At 39.6% G+C, this 18,689-nt stretch overlaps 1 protein-coding gene and 1 non-coding gene across 4 annotated transcripts in view; one reads left to right on the top strand and one right to left on the bottom strand.

Moving 5' to 3' along the window:
* The window catches only part of SKIC3 (SKI3 subunit of superkiller complex), a 70,522-nt gene that overhangs the window by 43,954 nt on the left and 7,879 nt on the right, over positions 1-18,689 (top strand). For all 3 annotated transcript variants that reach the window (XM_058656421.1, XM_004586197.4, XM_058656422.1), the window contains 8 exons: positions 835-1,056; positions 1,886-1,958; positions 4,972-5,025; positions 5,194-5,305; positions 7,495-7,623; positions 11,961-12,082; positions 14,128-14,286; positions 17,417-17,569. In XM_058656421.1, coding sequence (XP_058512404.1) covers positions 835-1,056; positions 1,886-1,958; positions 4,972-5,025; positions 5,194-5,305; positions 7,495-7,623; positions 11,961-12,082; positions 14,128-14,286; positions 17,417-17,569 — 1,024 coding nt within the window. The remainder of the gene's footprint in view (positions 1-834; positions 1,057-1,885; positions 1,959-4,971; positions 5,026-5,193; positions 5,306-7,494; positions 7,624-11,960; positions 12,083-14,127; positions 14,287-17,416; positions 17,570-18,689) is intronic.
* LOC118760367 (U6 spliceosomal RNA) lies at positions 15,110-15,216 on the bottom strand. The gene has a single exon (XR_004996742.1). It is a non-coding gene; the product is annotated as a U6 spliceosomal RNA (small nuclear RNA).

The raw sequence follows: 18,689 nt of genomic DNA, 5'->3' as shown, positions 1-18,689 counted from the left end.
TTATTCATCATTTTTATTGGAAAGCCGGATATACAGAGAGGAGGAGAGACAGAGAGGAAGATCTTCCATCCGATGTTTCACTCCCCAAGTGAGCCGCAATGGCTGGTGCTGTGCCAATCCGATGCCGGGAACCAGGAAACTCTTCCAGGTCTCCCACGCGGGTGCAGGGTCCCAAGGCTTTGGGCCATCCTCGACTGCTTTCCCAGGCCACAAGCAGGGAGCTGGATGGGAAGTGGAGCTGCTGGGATTAGAACTGGCGCCCATATGGGATCCCGGGGCATTCGAGACGAGGACTTAAGCCGCTAGGCCATGCCGCCGGGCCCGCTTTTTTTTTTTTTTTTTAAGATTTATTTATTTTTATTGTTAAGTCAGATATACAGACAGGAGGAGAGACAGAGAGGAAGATCTTCCATCTGAAGATTCACTTCCCAAGTAGCCAAAAAGACCAGAGCTTGGCCGATCTGAAGCCAGGAGCTTCCTTCAGGTTTCCTACCTGTGTGCAGGATCCCAAGGCTTTGGGTCATCCTCGACTGCTTCCCCAGGCCACAAGTAGGTAACTGGATGGGAAGTGGGCCACCAGGATTAGAATTGGTGCCCATATGAGATCCTGGTGCATTCAAGGCGAGAACTTTGCCATTGGTGATTTAAGCTGCGTCAGCCATGGGAACTGCTGTCCCCAAAAGCCAGGGAATTTTCTCTTTTATATTAATCTTAAAGATGGGCTTAGTTTTGCTGAATTTTTAAAAATCCTGGATGTCCATTGTGTTTTAATAGTCCCTGATAAAGAGAATGCTGTACTCATGGTTAATAGGCTATTTAAAAATATGTTTATAGCTCTATCTTAAAGGAACAAACTCCAGAGAGCCTCCAAGCACTGTGTGCTCTGGGCTTGGCCATGCAGGACGCCACGCTGTCGAAAGCAGCCCTTAATGAGTTACTGAAGCACAGCCAGCACAAAGGCAGTGGTTACCAGAGGTGCCTTCTGACCTCAGCCATCCACGCCCTGCAAGGCCGCAGCGTGGCGGTGCAACGGCAGATGTCCAAGGCCGTCCACAGGTGAGTCCTGTACCTGTGTGTGGGGCCTAAAAATCGGACAGACTGATGTGGTTATGTTTAATTTGTACTCTACCAAGACTGTACAGGGAGGTAAGCATATGTATGTGAAAGCCCAGCTCTGGCTTCGTGAAGTTGTAAGTGGGACTAGCTAATGATCCACATTATTTCACCTAGTAGGACTTTTTAAAAGTCAGTTGATAAGAGTGTGCTTACTCTAATTAAGGCCCAAACCTTATTTGAATCTGTTGTTATGATTCTGTCCATGATAATAGTTTCAGGAGTTGTTGCCTACATAAATATTAATTGGTATCTTCAAAATTTGGAAACTAGAATGCTGTCCGTAATAACAGTGATTGTTCCTTCAATTTTCTGCAGTGAAATGTGATATATACAGTTTGTTGTTATTCCTCCTTATTAGCAATACTTGTGGGTTATTTTTTAATTAAATTATTTTAATTTAAGCCTATTCATTATAGTGTGATTTCTTTTAGAAGACATTCTCCCACTATACAGTGTTACTTCTCCTGAAACTTTTAATCTCTGTGGGTTCTTTGAACACAGGGTGTTAGTTTTCTTAAGTATTCTTAATTATCTTGCAACTTTGTAATTATCTTGTTGCTGTTTTTTTCTTATTTGTGTAAGGACTCAGTGTACACTGGAAATAGAGTCTGTTTTCTAAAAGTCAAGACACTTTCCACTTACCATGAGCAGTTAATATAAAACTTTTATTGATACTTAATGAGCTTTTAAAACTAATAAGACGCTAGCTGCCCTTTTTGTGGTTGAAGCATCTCCCGTCTCTAAGTCTTCTCTTTGATGATCTCTGTAGTAATCCTGCTGACCCTGCGCTTTGGTCTCTGTTGTCCCGTGTTGTTGCTCAGCATGCCCAACGAAATGCAAAGGTGAGTCATATTATGAGTTCTGGCTAAATGAGAAAATAATTTGATTCGGTAAATGGGATAATTTTTTAAGGTAGTATTGTTTTTCTGGAAGATAATTGTCTTCATTGGACAAGTACCAGCCTGAGTGTCCTCCACATCCTACTGTACTGTTTGGGGGTGGTGCGTCACAGAGAGGACAAGGACCATCCCGAACACATACAAAGTACGTTAATGACTGTGTGAGAAAAGCATGCTGACAGTATTGTTGTACAAAGTGCATTGGCTGTTGTAATTTTGAATCCCACAAGATTAATACTATTTAAATTTTCTTAAGGATAAGATGATAATTTCTGTAATATTGTAAATGTCCAAAAATGTACATATAAAGTCATTGATATTCTATAAAAGATTGCACACTAACTATATTCTTATTTATAATAGCCAGATATTTTCAAGAATTTTTTTTCTATTTAATATCTGTGATTAATATGTTCATTCATAGTTCACTTAAACTAACTGGTAAATATGAGTGTAATAGGTAACGTGTTTTGAGCATTTTCCATGCTTGGTAATTTCAGTATCTAGAATTTCTATGGGTTCTGTTTTTTTTATTACTGCGAGTTTTTATTTTACTATTATTACATTAGCTTTGTTTCTCTATTTACCTACTTGTGTATATATAGGTATGTATGAAAAAAATTCTTGAATAAATTTTGTGTATGAGAATTAAGATTCTTTTCTCTAGCAGAAAGTTTTACTTGCTTCTGACAGATGCTTGAAACTACCAGTCTGGGGCCACTATTAACAAGATTTAAAGCTTGAGGTTTCAAGGTTATTTGAGATGTGGCTTATTTATTTCTGATTCAGTTAGAACCTGAGGTGTTAGGTTTCTCTGATGTGGGTTTTTAGTACACTCCCCACTTTGCATGAGCCCTGCATGTTAAATTCCAAACAGCCCCAAGAGTCCTTCAAGATAAAAAAAATAAGATTTATTAGGGTCTACAAGTGGAAGAAGTAGCTTCTCTGCCCACCCGTTGCTTCAGATTCCAGCTTTGACTCTAAATTTTGGCTTGGCAAGTTTTTAATATCTTCTCAGTTCTTCAGGGCTTTTAAGAATCAGTTTTTAAATATTTTTTTTTTAAATACCGTTATTCAAGGGTTCCTTTTTTTTTTTTAAGATTTATTTATTTTTATTGTTAAGTCAGATATACAGACAGGAGGAGAGACAGAGAGGAAGATCTTCCATCCGATGATTCACTCCCCAAGTGACCATAATGGCCTGTGCTGCGCCGATCCGAAGCTGGAAACCAGGAACATCTTCCGGGTCTCCCATGCGGGTGCAGTGTCCCAATGCATTGGGCCGTCCTCGACTGCTTTCCCAGGCCACAAGCAGGGAGCTGGATGGGAAGTGGAGCTGCTGGGATTAGAACCGGCGCCCATATGGGATCCCAGCGTGTTCAAGCGAGGACGTTAGCTGCCAGGCCATGCTGCTGGGCCCAGTTTTTAAATATTTTATCACAATACTGCATACACTTTAATATTCAGTGGGAGTCACCTACTGACCTGTCCAAATACAAATTCAGATCAGTAGTGTGTGTGTGTGTGTGTGTGTGGTTTGTAACCACCTTTCAGGGAGTGCCAGTGCTCTTGACGGCTAAGACATTACTGAGCAGGGCTCTCACTCTCATGTTTAGACTGAATGGATAGCTTAGCTCAGAGGATCCAGCACTGCATCAGACCACAGAGTGAAGTCCTTACTATCTGTCTACCACTATGCTTTGCCTTTTCATGTATTTTGTCATTAAATCTCAGCAACCATGTGAAGTGGGAGAAATTATCATCCCTAAAAGGAGAATGAATCCTGAGACAGGAGGCTGCATAACTTGGGCCCACCGAGAGTAGATGCTGCAGGAATGGGATTCATTCCCAGATCTAACTCTTTCGCCTTCCTTCTTTTTAGTCCATCTTCTCTTTGTTTTACATTGACATACTTTTTAGTTTAAGGTACTAGCACTCTTTATACACTGAGTACAATTTTGAAAGCATTTCTGATACATGTCTGATATGAAATGAAAGGTGTATTTCTGATATAAAAACTAAATCATTCTTGCAATTCACTTTTTTTTGCAAATAAAATGCCTCATAATTAAGTTTTTAAAAGACTTATTTATTTTCATCAGAAAGTCAGATTTACACAGAGGGAGAGACAGAGTGAGCCGCTGGTTCACCTGCCTCATGGCTGCAATAGTTGGAGCTGAGCCAATCTGAAGCCAGGAGTCTTGGGCTTCTTCTAGGTCTCCTATCTGCCAGATCTTTGGGTCTTCCGGGTCTCCCATGTGGGTGCAGGATCTCAAGGCATTGGGCCATCCTTGACTGCTTTCCCAGGCCACAAACAGGGACCTGGAAAGGAAGTGGAGCAGCTGGAATACGAACCAGTGCACATATAGGAACCTGGAGCATGCAAGGCAAAGACTTTAGCTACTAGGCTATCACACCCAGCCCAAAAAAATTTTTTGTTATTACAGATTTCAAGTTGGCCTTATGAAAACCTGGTGATATTGTAGTACCTGTTTTTCTTATTTTGATATTGAGTTTATTTTTGAAGCAATGATCAGCTTCTTGGTGCCATATATTCATTTTACTAGCGAATATAGAACATTTAAAAATACTATGTGTTTTCGTGAACTAAAACCGTCTTAATATATCTTTTCAATCTCTATTTCTGTGTATATAACTTTCTGTTACAATCTGTTTCATTGTTGGAAAATGCTGGATGGAATTGTAAAAATCATGTAACTTTTGATTCAGTATGACCATTTTAAAAACAGAATTAAAATGGTCTTGATGGAAAAGATTTTCACAAAAAAACCTGATCATTTAAAACCGTACTGGTAACCAGATACTTGAGTCTTGAAGTTATTACTATGATAAAACTGTTCCTTTCAAATGATGTAATAGAAAGATTTTGCCTTAAAACTTTACTATTTTACTACAGTTCATACGCTTGTGTAAGCATCACATATTTCTGTTACAGGGAGGTGCTGTGGCTGGAACTGTGGCTCATATTCTCGACTCAAATCATGGGAAGGTTAGTTTGTTCTTGCACAAATTAATTGAATAACACTGATGAAAGAGCAAAACCACTTTTCCCAGTGGCTTTAGGGATTCCGTATCAAGCATAGCTCGCCTCTTAGTCAGTTTGAAAGACAGAGGTCTGTGAAAAGAATTGGTTAACACAGTCTTCTTCCCTGTGTAGAAGGCACTACTGTACACTGCGGTCAACCAGTTGGCGATGGGAAGCAGGTCAGCAGAAGATGAGAGAAATATTGCTCTGAAGACCATTCAGAAAGCAGCCCTTCTTGCTCCAGGTGATGATAATTTAATCAGGCCATCAACTTCTGTCAATCCTACATTTGTGATTTACAGGAGCAAAGTTCATATTTCCATGAAGTAAGACAAAAGTAAATTTAGGAAAATGTCTTTAAGATTTTACATGTTATTTAGTTATCTCTGTATTTTCATAATTAAGAGAGCACTAGTTATAGTAACAGGTTAAAAGGAATGTCTGCTTCAAATTGTATCATTTATTGGAAAATATGAAATTTATGACCCAAATCTGATATAGAAACACAAGCAGGTGATAGGCTAAGCTAGTTAGGAATGTATTGCTTCGTCTTGGGTTTTGTTACTTTTTGCTTTTTTTTTTTTTTTTCCTTAAGAATTCTCAGGGGGTTGATATTGGAAACTTGTTTCTTACATGCCTTGACTTGATTTACTTTTGTAAATATTGTTGGCAAAACAAATTAGTATAGCTCTGAAACCTGCAGTGCCTATCTGCTGTGTGTTCACAGATGATTTAGTTCTATATAGCTGAATCAGTTGCAATTTTCATTGTATTTATCCATAGGCACTGAACCTATATGTCTGTCTTGTCCTCAAGGCTGAACTAATTTGGTATATAATTCAGAAGCATTCACTGTGGTTTTTCTCCTGTCCTAATGTATTTTCCTAGATATCTGGCAGGATAAGATTTATTGCTCCATGAGTATTTATGTTGAAACAGCAACACATATTTGTTCCTAAAGTAAACTGAACTCTGTTTTCCTTAAGCCAATAAAAAAAAAAATTGTATCATTAGCTATTACTGAGAATCCAAATTATATATTTTCAAAAAGTAGTTTTTTCCATTTTGTATCAATCATATTTAATGAGACTTAACTATGGCTGCTAAAGTATTTACTGAGCTGTTTATTTATTTCTCTGTGCAATTAATTCCTTGAAGAGACAGAAGGATATGGCATATGTGGTCGCTGTTAGAATTGTCAAGGTCATGGTTTCTCCTGAGCTGGCTATTTTTAGTTCTAACCAGCTGTGTCATGGGTATGGTGTTGATCATGGGATTATGAGGACTGCATATTACTGCTTCCATTTCTATGACTAGAAAAATGCCTTAAAAATCTGAAATGTCTGTCAATGTAGGATCACCAAGTATGTTTTTACAAAATGTTATTTAAATAGGAAATGAGGCATTGAACAATTTCTTTACCTAGAATACTTGAGAACAATGACTAGAATAGAGTGCTATTGGTTTCAGCCAAACCAGAAAATTTCAGTTCACGTCACTCGGTCTCCCACGGGTGGCAGAGGCCTAAGCACTTGGGCCATCTTCTCCTTACTCAGGCCATTAGCAGGAACTTGGACCAGAAATGGAGCAGCTAGGGTATAGCAACTATACCCTAAGCATTTGTCTTTTTTAAGGATTGTGAGATTATAACAAAATTAATTCTTGAAGTTAACTGCAAAATAAAATTTTTAATTAATAAAATACCTAACAAATGACGAAAACAAAAGAAAACCAATTCTCTCGCAACTTTTTTTCCACAACTTTCTTACAGGGAGGAGTCTATGTGTGTCATCTGTTAATTACCTCTTCAGCTCATTGAAGTCAGGCTCCCCCGCCCCCCGCCTAGCTGCTGCTGTTAGGGTGTGAGAGAAGGAAAGAGCCAGTGAATGAAGGGAGAGAGAGAGAGTGTGTGTGTGAGATCATACAGATGGGTGAGACACTGACTGTCAGGCTTTCTTGTTACAACACAAATAAAAGCCTCAGTAATTTTTTTAACTAAACTTTTCTTGAGGATAAATACTGTGTTAGCTTGCTTATCCTGTGACTAAGCCTTTGAAGGAGGGAGTGGTTGATCAAGATGAGTGGATCTTTGAGATTTGCCCTTGGTGTCTGGTGAAAGCAGGTAGTAATTGTTGTTTTCCTTAGTAATGCAGTGCTGTAGGCAACTGAGCTAACCAACCACAGAAGAAGAGTTTAGCGGCACATTGCACTTCCTCTGGTGTGTATGGTTATAAAAATAAAGCAAATCTCAGAGGGTGAGTGTAGTAATATGTCTTCTGAAAGCAAATATAATTTAGTTTTCCTATAAATAAGATTTTTCTGGAGATACAATTAATATCCTTTTCCAGGTGGGTACTTAGTAAGCTCTCACTTTGGGAGTTTTTCAGTAACATCTTGAAATTAACAAACCTCCTGCCCATTTCCTCCATGTAGGTGACCCTGCTGTCTGGGCTGGGCTCATGGCAGCATGTCATGCCGATGATAAACTGGCTTTGGTGAACAACACTCCCCCGAAGAGGATGGATTTATATTTGGCCCTGCTGTCTGCTGTTTCTGCTTCAAGTAAGTTTAAAATGCGTTTTTTATTGATGATGTCCTTCAGACTCCTTAAACAGTTAACTCAGGAACACAACTTCTACATACAAAAATGCATTTATTCATGAAAGAATTCATAGGTAGGATATCTGTACCAAAATGTGATATACATCCTGTGAATGCATACTTTCTTATAGAACTTAAGTATCCAGTAGGTTCTGTTTTTTTTTTTTTTTTTTTTTTTTTTTTTTTAAAGATTTATTCATTTTATTACAGCCAGATATATACAGAGGAGAGACAGAGAGGAAGATCTTCCGTCCGATGTTTCACTCCCCAAGTGAGCCGCAACGGGCTGATGCGCGCCGATCCGAAGCCGGGAACCTGGAACCTCTTCCGGGTCTCCCACGCGGGTGCAGTGTCCCAATGCATTGGGCCGTCCTCAACTGCTTTCCCAGGCCACAGGCAGGGAGCTGGATGGGAAGTGGAGCTGCCGGGATTAGAACCGGCGCCCATATGGGATCCCGGGGCTTTCAAGGCGAGGACTTTAGCCGCTAGACCACGCCGCCGGGCCCATCAGTAGGTTCTGTTAACTGAAACTTTTGCTTTATACTGTTTGCTTGCTTTGAGACCTGTCCAGTGTTTTGCATAGCGGTAACCTGAAAGGATTTCTTTATTGAAATCAGCACTAAATCTTTCAGGCATCTTCCAGGCCAGAGCAGTAGTTAAATCAAATTTAGTTAATGTTGTCTTGAAAATCTGTAAATCTCTTCATTGAAAAATGATCTAATAGTATCATAAATAGGTTAGCTTATTCTTACCTTTCCTCAGATAAATTTTGGACTGCCAGCTACCTTTTCATAGCTGCTAGGCATCATTACCATCTGGCTTTTATAGATTACTAGGGAAAACTTTAAAAAATTGTGCCCTTTCTATATAACATGATGTTAAAGTATATTTTAAACATGTAAAGTTTTAAGCAAAAGAACTTATTTTCAGTGGTAAATCATACGAACAGTTACATATAAGCCGTGCTGTTCAGATTATAGAAAAAAAAAACATAACCCACTTATTTTAAGATGTTTATTTCATTTTCATCTGTTTGAAAGGCGAAACATTAGAGAGAGAGAAGGATGGCAGGGGTCCGGGCGCTTGAGCCATCATCTACTGCATCTCAGAATGTGTTAGCAGGAAGCATAATTGAAAGCAAAGGATCTGGAACTGCAATAGCCCTTGATATGGAATACAGGCATCTGAAGTGGTGGCTTAACTTGTTATGTCAATACCATTGCTGTTTTTGTGTTTGATCCAGTTGGACAAACCCAAACTTTATAACCACTGCATTTGGACCAACTTGTAGTTGACCCATGGGGATTTCTATTGAAATAGCCTCAGATTCAGAGATGATTTCCTTAGCTGTCACCAGTCTTCCAATAAGCCCATCGATGGCATTCTTCATTCTGTCACAGTGTTTTTGATGTCTAGCATGTTTGTGTTTCTTACAGTCTTGGTTTCTCTTTGCACATACCTATCTGTTGTTGCACGCCATCTTCTTTATCTATTTGAGTCTTTGGTATGTTAGTCATAGTTGTTTAAAATTCCAAGTCTGATAATTCCAGCATCTCTTCCATATCTGAATCTCCTTTTTCTTTCAAATATGTATTTGTATATTGAAATTTGTATATTGAAAGGCAAATAATAGAGAGAAGAGGGAGAGACAGATATCATCCATGTGGTGCTTCATTCCTTAAATGCAGCAAGAACCAGAAATTCTATCTGGTTCTCCCACATGGGTGGCAGGGCTCCAAATACTAGGGCCATTGTCTACCACTTTCACAGGTGCATTAGCAGGAAGCTAGGTTGAAAGTAGAAGAGTCAAGATTCAAACCTGCACTCTGATATGGGACACCAGCATGGAAAATGGTAGCTTACTGTGCTATGCCGTGACACCAGCTCCCGAAGTCTATTTCTGGTATTTTGTTCTTTCTCTTCAAACTGTATTTTGCCTTTTATTGTCTTTGTAGTTGTCCTGGATATCTGGGCATGATTTGTTGATAGTAAAGGGGTGCTATGGAAGCATCTTAAGTCCTACGAGTCAGTCTTGATCTGTCAGTGACCTCTGTCTCTGAACTGGAAACTTCCCGATGCTTCTTGGTCCACCCTCTCTCCACATCGGTGGGCCAGGCTGGCTAAGTGGGTTTGGGTAGACTGTTTCTCTGCTTCGACATGGAAGCCTTCGGTGTCAGGCTAGTTGAGCACATTATCTTTCTGCAGAGCTGTCTTGATACTTTATCCAATACTGTGTGAGTTTCAAGTTTTTGTTCACCCTGGCTGTCAGAAAAACTGCTTGCAGTGTTGTGTAAACTCTGAAGATTACTGCTTCTGATGCTCTTTTTGGGTCCTTTTCTTGCTACGGGTGATTTCCTCACTCATGTACTGGCTGAACAGGCTGAGTTTGGAACCCTCTGTGCCATTTTTTCCTCTCTGGTGCTCTGCCCTGGAACTTGAGCCACCCTGGCTTGCCTTCCTAGGTTTCCTTCACTGAGTTTGCTGGGCCCTCCTTATGTCTCCTTCCCTGAACTGTCACTTGCAGTCTGTCTTTGGACATTGGGCTTACCTCAATGGGTTTCCTCTCCCTTTGGGAGCATTTGTACAGAAGTCTGTACGTGAATAGAGCAGTTAGAAACAAAGTGAATAGAGATATCATGAAGACTTAAATAAGTTTGTCAACTCATTTCACCTGGTAGACATGCATGACTCTTCTTGCTTCTAATAGCAGCAGAAAGGGCTGTTTTCGAATTCATACAAAACATTTACCCAGATAGAGCATAGTCTAGGTCATTAAACTGGTTTCAATAAGTTTAAAAAAGAATCAAACGTGCGAAGCTTATTATCTCAGTACAACAATTAAATTAAAAGTCAATAACAAAAGTATCTGGGAAATTCTGAAGTATTTGGGAACAAAATCACATACCTTTACATAATCCAGTCAAAAAAAAACACATCAAAAAGTAAACTAAAAATGATTTTGAAGTGAAAACAAAAGCACAGCCTCTCAGCTTAGCAGTGTCACCAAAGCCCTGCTGAGCGGAAGTTGACAGCACTGAATGTCTGCAGTAGAAAAGAAGGCCTTCCTCATGTCAATGACATCAGCTTCTAACTGAAGGAACTAGCAAAAGGAAACGGAAATTAAAAAGCTAGGAAACCATAAGGAATAGGCGTCTATGAAATGGAAGACAGAAAATCAACAGAGAAAAATCAATGAAACCAAAACCTGATTCTTTAAGGGGAAAAAAACTGATAAATTTCTAGCTGGGTGGATCAGGAAAAAGAGAGTGCTTGTGCTGGAAATGCAAGAAAGTGCATCATGACAGCCGTTCGAAAGGCTGCTGAGAATATCGTGGGCATCTTTCTGCCATGGAGACTGACAACCTGGGTAAAGTAGACAGTTTCCTTAGAAGACAAAGGCTTGCTCAAGAGGAATACACTGAATAACTGTTAAACACATGGGATTTGCAGTTCAACATCCTCCCACAAAGAAAACATCTGGGCCTGATGACTTCACTGATAGACTCTACCAGACAATCAGGAAAGGAAGTGTGCGGTTTTCACATATCTCTCCCACCCCCAATTCCAGAGATTGTAATACTTCCTTCTGTTCTTTGTGAGGCAGACAGGGGGACAAGCAAAGAACACTACTAAAGAGCATCACTTTTGATTAGGCAGAGATGCTCCTAGCAAGACTTCAGCCATTCAAGTCTAGCAACACATAATAAAGATGTTGGTGCGTCATGGTCACATGGGGTTAAACCTGGGAATTTGAAAGTAAATTGAATTTGCTTTGTTAACACTGTTGAAAGATGCCAGTAAGTGTGTATGCACTATTTTGATTACATTTATAGGAAAGTTTAGAAAATGCAAACTGACCTACTAGAACAGAAAATGTTTAGGGGTTGCTTGAAGACAGAGAGGGTAAAGGGGGGATCAAGTAGGTTTGGGACAGAAGTGGTCACAAGGAGGAGACTTTAGATAAGGGTGTGTATGACCGTGGTGATGAACCCGTGATATGTAATTATTATGTCAAAACTCAGCACATCGTACAGTCTGAATATATGCAGTTCATTTTCTCTATTATATTACAGTAAGTCTTTACATTTTCAGGATTCATGTAGAGATTATATTTTGGATGTAAGTCGCAAGAGTAGCAGTATCTCACCATGAAACCTCCCAGAAACTTGTGTGCTGTTAGAACAGTCTATGATAGTCCAGTGATACATGTCAGATCTGAAACAGTTGTACTTCCTTTCAACCTACTCTGTGAACACGTACATTATAGAAGATAGTAATATAGCATTTATTGTTTACAGTTAAAGACAAAGAATTCCTTGAAAATTACAAGCAGTCTCTTGAAAAGTGGTCCCTATCACAGGCTGTCACTGGTCTAGTCGACGCTGGAAGAACAGCTGAGGCCGAAGCTCTCTGCACAAAGGTTGGTGACAGCATTGTACGCTGAGAAGCATGAATTATTACCTTCTTTGAACATAGCTTCCATGATGGAGTACAGGATGTTTAAAGAACACAGCCTCAAGCCAGTCACTGCATTGAATACTCGCTATTGAAACTTTACCATAGACCTGTGATGTAGGTATTGATTAATATTCCTTTTATCTCACAGCTAGAAGTGGATAGACTTGCCATTTGAACTAGTGTTTGTCTCACTCCAGGACTTGAACTCTTAGCACTTGTTTAAAAAGGCTGATTTTTGTTTGCTCGAAAAGCAAAGGAGGAAAGAAAGCGGTCTTCCATGCACTGGTTCACTCCTCAAATGGCCACAGTGGCCAGGGCTGTACCAGGTTGAAGCCAGGAATCCAAAACTTCTTCCAGATCTCTCTCATTGGTGAAGGGTCCCAGGACTTGGGCCGTCATCTGCTGCTTTCCCAGGCCATCCGCATTGAGCTGAATCTTGAAACAGTACCCGCATGGGGTGCTGACATCACAGGTGGTAGCTTTACCCACTGCGTCATACTGCTGTCCCCCTAAGCTCCTAGAATTTAATTTTTTTGTTTGTTTTTGCATTCCTTCTTATCTGCGGTGGAACTCTGCACCACGTAGGATGACTGGTCAGTGGTCACTCACCAGTAGTCACTTTCTCAGGCCAGGATTATAGGCTGTGGGCCTGCAGGCTGTTTGTTCTGAGTGCCTTGCTTAAGCGCACGGTAGGGACTTAATAAATATTTGTTAAATAAACAAATCTGTTTCATAGACTTAAGAATAATTTTATACTTAAGGAAAGTCTTAAGTGTGGCTTTCCCTGAATGATGTTTCACAAGTGCCAACCAGGGAGATTGTATTACTTCTTAGAAATGTGTTTTGGAGGAGTAGTATAAATTTTACAGAGAAGAAGAAATGGACTTGGAAGATCCCTTTAGTCTTTAAATTCTCTGGAAACAGAGTAATAATTTTTGCTTCATTGAGGGATGCTGAGGACAGGCTGCTATCCAGTGGGTGTTTAGTAAACATAGTCAATGGCTAGCTGCTGTCTGCAAAGGAATACGTTATAAACCTTTCCTTGTCGCACTGCTGTTCCTGGCATCAGAAGAGAGCAGTTGAATACATTTTAAAAGAAGCTTAAGTCTATGAACTAATAAACAAAAGATAGAGAAACAATATTGGGAGGACTTGTTTAGGGAAATTTATTCTTTAACTTCTTTCATATGAATGTGAAAGAAGATGCACATGGAGCATTTGTGACTATATGTGTTTTGAGGTATAAACATCAGCTTAAGGAAATGGGAAAATGAGTCATTTCTCCTATTCTTAGTGCCTGAAATGTTTGTTGGAAGAAAAGCACACAATGTCTTTGTTGAGACCCTGGACTAGAGATAGCCTTCACTCTTAGTTCTTTTTATTTACATTGAGAAATGAAGCTTTTCAACACATTATCTGAAAATAAACCAAGTCAAACAGACATACTCATTTTAAAATAAATGAGTTACAAACTGCATTGATAACATTGCTGGCTTTTTTTCCCCCAAAGATTTATTTTTATGTGAAAGGCAGAGTTAACTAGACAAGGGGAGAGAATGACAGAGATCCTCAGTTTGCTGGTTCACTCCCCATATGGTTGCAGTGGCTGGAGCTGGGCTGATCAGAGGCGAGCCGGGAGCGTCTTTCAGGTCTTCCACATGAGTGCAGGTTTCCAAGGCTTTCCACGGATTCTGCAGGCCATAAGTAGGGAGCTGGATTGGAACTGGAGCAGCTAGGACATGAACCAGCACCCATATTGGATGCTGGCTCCGCAGGTAGAGGCTTGGCTTACTATCCCACAATGCTTGCCCCCAGCATCACTGGCTTCTAAAACTAGTAAATAAATTCTTGGCTTGGTATTTTCAAGTTCTTATTATCCACGTGTTTATATTATATAGTTGTGTATCCTTTGATATGACAAAGCTAAATATAATATACATTTTTTAACTAACATAGCAATTGTTAAGAACCTGTTTTGATATGTTCATATTTGGCTTTAATTTTCAGAATTTGAAAAGTAATCCTGATCAGCCAGCTGTTGTTTTGCTTTTGAGACAAGTTCAATGTAAACCTCTCCTGGAGTCCGAGAAGCTTCTTCCAGATGCTGTCCTGGAAGAACTGCAGAAGACAGTGATGTCCAACTCGGCCTCTGTTCCAGCGTGGCAGGTGAGTGCTCACCTTGCTGGCTTCAGTGTCATGATTTTAGCTCAAATCAGGAGTGTCATTCATCTGGCTGTATCTCACTCACTTTTTTTTTTTTTTAATAAGATTTACTTATTTACTTGAAAGTGTGACAGAGAGAGAGAGATTGTCTATCTGCTGGCTCACTTCCCAAATGGCCAAAATAGCCAAGTCTGGCCCAAGCCAAAGTCAAGTGCCAGAAAGTTCATCCAGGTCTCCCGTAAATGGGCAGTAGTCCAAGTACTTGGAGCAGCTTCCTGAGCCTCCCTATGCATTTTAGCAGGTGCTGACCCAGAAGCACAGTAGCCAGGACACAAATCCAGGTTTTTGTTTGGGATGCTGGAATTTCAGGCAGTAGTTTAACTAGCTCTGCCACAACAAAGACCCCGCAAATTTGAATATTTTTATTGTAAATAATTGTTTCACATCTGTGATTTGCTTCAACATTTTCTTTATGTTATTTTTTTTTGAGGAATAGTTGTTAATTTTAATGATGTATAATTCATCATCTGTGGGATCTTCTATTTGAGAATTTTGCTTATTTTGGTTTATGAAGACTTTTTAAAATGTTTTGTTTTAGGATTTTATTGTCTTACCTTTCACATTTAGTCTTTGGTTTAACCTAGGTTAAATTATGTGAATATTACCAAGGTCAAAATTCTTGTTTTTCCTCAATGGATATTTAATAGACCTAATGCCAGTTTTTGAAAAAAGTCTATAGTCCCCATGAATTCTTGGTGATGACTTGGTCAAACTCTGGGGGATCCCTCTTCTTTTCCTTTGCTCATTGATTCTTTCTTTTTTTAAAAAAACTTTGGAATGCTTCATGACTTTGTGTGTCATCCTTGTGCAGGGGCCATGCTAATCTTCTCTGTATCATTCCAGTTTTAGTATATGTGCTGCCAAAGCGAGCACCATTGATTCTTTCTTATAGCTTTGTAGTTAGTGTTGGTGTTTGATAGCATTAAGGCCACCTGCCTTTTGGTCTTATTCAAGTTTGTCTTATTCATATTAAATCTTGCACATTTCCATATTAAAATTAATTCGTGTACATGCACACAGAAAGCTTTTCTCAAATCTTGGTTGAGATTGGAATCTGAAGTTTAATTTGAGAAGTTAAAATAATGTTCTGCTAATTTTTCTAGCCAAGAATGTAACATGTTTGAAATTTCAGCAGTGCTTTGCAGTTTTCACCTGAAAGGTCTTTTATAGTTTTGGTTTTACCAGCAGTCACTTTCTGCAGGCTAGGGTTGTAGGACTGTGGGTCTACAGGCTGTTTAGGCAATTCTGAAGGCCTTGCCTGACACATGGCAGGTTTATTTTGGGGTATCTAAGTGTTTGCAGGTTGTTTCTGGTTTGTTCGTATATGCATATATACATGTATATATGTGTGTAGAATGTTTGAAACAGTTAGAAAGATAGTTGCATTTTATATATTGGTCTGCCAATAACCTTGCATAAATAAGTACATTTATTTTCTGAAATAGTAGTTGGATAAATAATTGTAGTAGTTTTACATAGATATTTATATCATTTGCTAATAATAAGTCAACACTCCAGTGTTATTTTTACTTTATGGGGACAACACTCATTATTTCAGTATTATCGTTTGCCATATATTTTTCGTTTGTTTGTTTTACTTTGCTTGAACGCCAGAGTTACTGAAAGAGGGTGCTTCCCACTGATTCCCTCCTCATAAGGCTGCAACAGCCAGCCCAGGGCCAATCCGAAGACAAGAGCAGGAGCTTCTTCCGGGTTCCCATGTGGATTCAGGGGCCCAAAGATTTAGGCCATCCTCTGTCACTCTCCCAGGCCTTCAGAAGGGGGCTGGTTAGGAACCAGAGCAACCAAGACGAACTGGTGCCCATGTGGGCGACCAGGGCTGCAGGCTCAGGATTAGCTTGCTACATCACTGTGTTAGCACCTGCAGTAGATTTTGATATAGGTAAATCAAATTAAGGAAGTTTCTTCTAAAATTTTTTAAACTCTTGAATTATATATTTTTTTATTTTTTATTTTTTGCTTACACTTGTTAGAATGAACTATTTCTGTATTACATTGACTTTCACATGTTAAGACAGCTTTACACTCTTGCAATAAATCTTAGTTGGTTGTCATATACTATTTTTATGTTTGGCTGCTATCAGTTTGCTAATATCTTGCTTAGAATTTTTGTGTCTGTCTTTTTGAGAGAAGTTAGCCTGCAAAGTATTATTCCTAAAGCATCTTTGTCAGGACTTCACATCTGTTACTATTTCTTTTGTTTTTTACTTTCTGAAAGGATGTGTATAATGGTAGCATTGTTTATTTCTAAACTGAGAGAATTCATTGTTGAAGTCATTTAGGTCTGGAGTCTTACGGGAAGTTTTAAAATTACAGACTACATTTATTTGAGACCTTTCTTATTATGTAATTTTCATTACTTGGCCACAGAACTTAATGATTTTCTAAATTTAGAAGTTAAAAGATTATTTAATTACGTAAATAAAAGCCAATGAGATAGACTGAGCTCTGCCTTATGCTGGCTCACTCCACAAGCCATCAGCCATCAAGGACTGGCCAGGTGATGCCAGGAGCCCAGAACTCAGTCCAGGCCTCCCACACGGAAGGCAGGGACATGGGGACTTGATCATTACCTGCTGCTTCAAGGATGCTCATTAGCAGGAAGTTGGATTAAGAAGTGGAGCTGGCCCTGTTCAAATTCTTTGGAAAACCTGCCGCACATGGCCCAAATTAGTCAGGCCCATGCTGCCCACATGAGAGAGACGTGGATGAAGCTTTTGGCTCCTGGCTTCAGCCTGGCCTGACTTGGCTCTTGTGGCCACTTGGGAAGAGAATTACCAAATGAGAGATCTCTGCAACTCTGCCTTCCCGTTAAGTGAAGAACATCTTAAGAAACAAAACAAAACAAACAAGCTAACAAACACAACCAGTGGAGCTGGGACTGAAACCCAGGCACTCTAGTATGGGGTATGGGCATCCAAAGGGCTCTTGACTACTGTGCCACTCACCACTGAATACAGCTGCTCACTTCATCAGGGCTGCCTGTGTTGGCAGTGGGATACCGACAGATACTGAACTTTAATCCTCTGCTTCCTTCTGTTCCGCTCCTCAGTGGCTGGCTCATGTCTATCAGTCACAGGGAATGATGGGTGCTGCCGAGATGTGCTACAGGAAGAGTCTCCAAGTGGCCTCGCAGCAGGGCAGCTGGAGCGGGAAGCTCTCGAGTCTGCTGAGACTCGCCCTGCTTGCCCTTGAAGTCTGCAGGGTAAGGTCCTGTCTGAGTGGTGATTGTGAGTGCCTAACTATTTTACCCTCCTTTAACACTTTGTTGGGTTCTCTGGTTTATTGTTTTATAATATGGACTCTTCATAGATTTTGTATTTTGGGTTCTTAATGAACATAAAAGTAACATAAATCATAGGCTACAGCAGCACATTGTTAATATTTGGTGAAAAAAATAAAGATTGGTATAGTAAATGTTGTATTGTTTAGTCTTTGGTGATTGAAGTTAGAATGAAACCCAGCTACTTGTCCACAGATGACATGCCAGTGTTTAACAAAAGTTCAGTCATTTCTGAGTTCAAGTTGACATTCTCTGAGAGAGACTTCTGCTAACTTATAATTTGACATCCTGTTTTGTGATACCAGTTTACATATTGTTAATCTGAAAGTCTTTGTGCGGGGAGGTGAGGGGAAAGAACATTATAGGACAGGGTCTATGCTGTGATCCCCTCTGGGGCTTGTATATGTGGTATATATGTGTACAGATTTGTATCTCAAATATATCATGTGGGTTTGTATGCACATGAGAGAGAGAAAATTATCTGGAAATGTAGATAAACAGTGGCAGGCACTTTAGACAAAGGGAGTGAAGGTTTTAAAGAACGATAGAGATCGCTTCTCAGCCTTTTGACTACGATCATGTGTAACGAATGATAGAGCATTTTTCATTTCATATGGTGCTTTTTAGTCTTACCTGAGTTACTTTTATAATTAAAATTAATTGTCATTCTTAACTGTTATACATGGTTAGGAGAGGTTGTTCTACACAGGCCTAAATCAGCTCTTGCTTTTGCTGTAGTTGCCCACATAAGTGTAATTTATTCATTTTAAACAAGCATTTTCACAAAGAAACGTAAGCAGTGGGAAAGTTTGTTTTTTTTTTTTAAAGATTTTATTTTTTATTTTTATTATAAAGTCAGATATACTGAGAGGAGGAGAGATAGAGAGGAAGTGGAGCTGCCGGGATTAGAACCAGCAGCCATATGGGATCAAGGCGAGGACCTTAGCCACTAGGCCACACTGCTGAGCCCAAGCAGTGGGAAAGTTTTTCAGCTTTCGTGCAATTACTCTCGAGCACACAGAAGTGCTACTTAGGACAGGGT

This window comes from Ochotona princeps, chromosome 28 (assembly GCF_030435755.1).
Source record: "Ochotona princeps isolate mOchPri1 chromosome 28, mOchPri1.hap1, whole genome shotgun sequence".
In the NCBI taxonomy this organism is placed as follows: Eukaryota; Metazoa; Chordata; class Mammalia; order Lagomorpha; family Ochotonidae; genus Ochotona; species Ochotona princeps.
This window is presented reverse-complemented; position numbering and strand designations above follow the sequence as displayed.